Genomic DNA, 1,662 nt, shown 5'->3' with positions numbered 1-1,662 from the left:
TTATTATGGAAAAGAACAGTTTATGCTGTACAACGTTCGCTCGGCCATGTACCGGATGTGTACACTGCCGTTTAGATTTAATGAAGAAATGTTGTGAAAGTAGCAATACAAATAGGTTGTAGTAAATTTTTATAACATGGACGAGCTCACAGCAGGTATATCTATGCATTTTGCTGCGAGAACATGCCGATCAATAAATATTAGTGCATCACGTAATAAATCGTTGAAATTCTATTGGATAACGTCGCAGGTACTATGAAACAACTTCGTTTAAGAAACTTTGTCTTATTCACTTCATATTTGCCGAGTAGATTGCAAAGTCATGTGATGCACTAAAAACATTAATGCCTGTTGTTGGGGACACTATGCTGTCATAGTGTTGCTTTGGGAAGGAATAATGCCCTCGCTACCGCTCGGGCACTATACCTTCCCTCAGCAACACTATGAGAGCATAGTGCCCCCAACAACAGGCATATAAGTATTGTTTAACATTCTTTAATATTAGCTCACTGATATTATTAGTTCATGATTATCAATTCGCTGATAATAATCTCGCTGTTGTGAATCATTGTAGGCACAGATGGGCTCATACGTTTTTCTGATCTTTGCCGGATGTATCGCACTTCTCATCACCTACATATTCTTCACGCTACCGGAAACGAAAGGAAAAACCATCGAAGAGATCAGCGCTGTGTTTATGGTACTAGAAATACACTCAGAGAGAGAGAATTTTACGCTCTTACAACTATAGGATTACATGACGAGATGAGGGCTATAATATGCGCTGCATTTGAAAGCATAAATGAGACAGGAATGGGAATAGCTAGATCCTGAATTATTCATTACAGTTATTCATTATCGTTATACTTGTGTATAATCTACCTCAAGGAACGGTGTGCTAAACGGAATAATAAGAAATTGATTGTAATGAATTATCCCATATAGTAGCACAAAGATGGTTAATTGATGAAATACCTCGTTAAGCCCCCCAAACACAAATAAACACGCACACGCACGCGCGACGCACGCGAGCACGCACACACTCACATAATTCGCGTTGCTGGTTATTTGCAGAAAGCGGAACCGCAGATGAGTGGCGTGGGTGAATATGACAATGAAGGGTTCACTCATTATGACTCTCGAACCGCAAAACTAGGAACAAAGCGACGATTGTCAATGCAAAAGTCAGTTAGCCAGGTGATCTGATTACATTAATTATTGTGATTTACATACAGTTATCTTGTGTCAGCTGTACGAAAGTTTTCGATCAATACGGAATGGGCATTTTCTTGTAATACGATAGTTTAATTTCTGTAAATTTATATAAAAAAGAATGTTATACTATCTATTATTATTTTTGTAATTGCAACTGTTTCCAATTTGCCAATAGCAGTTTCCGTAAACAGGTACCAGAGTGCACGTATACTACTGTCCGTGATGCCTGTGATAAGGCTGCGGCTGCTACTGTCATTACTGTTGCTGTTGATGTTGCACTGTCCGTGATGCCTGTGATAAGGCTGCGGCTGCTACTGTCATTACTGTTGCTGTTGATGTTGCTACTGTCCGTGATGCCTGTGATAAGGCTGCGGCTGCTACTGTCATTGCTGTTGTTGTTGATGTTGCTACTAGCTGTCATTACTGTTGTTGTTGATGTTGCTACTA

The 1,662-nt window shown here is 39.7% G+C and overlaps 1 protein-coding gene across 1 annotated transcript in view; it reads left to right on the top strand.

Annotated features, from left to right (window-relative positions):
- The window catches only part of LOC106810173 (solute carrier family 2, facilitated glucose transporter member 3-like), a 10,804-nt gene extending 9,598 nt beyond the window's left edge, over window positions 1-1,206 (top strand). Inside the window, exons 11-12 of the mRNA XM_014813455.1 lie at window positions 575-700; window positions 1,075-1,206. Coding sequence (XP_014668941.1) covers window positions 575-700; window positions 1,075-1,206 — 258 coding nt within the window. The remainder of the gene's footprint in view (window positions 1-574; window positions 701-1,074) is intronic.
- Window positions 1,207-1,662: the final 456 nt, after the last annotated feature.

Source organism: Priapulus caudatus, unplaced genomic scaffold, assembly GCF_000485595.1.
Source record: "Priapulus caudatus unplaced genomic scaffold, Priapulus_caudatus-5.0.1 Scaffold416, whole genome shotgun sequence".
NCBI classification, from domain to species: Eukaryota; Metazoa; Priapulida; class Priapulimorpha; order Priapulimorphida; family Priapulidae; genus Priapulus; species Priapulus caudatus.
This window is presented reverse-complemented; position numbering and strand designations above follow the sequence as displayed.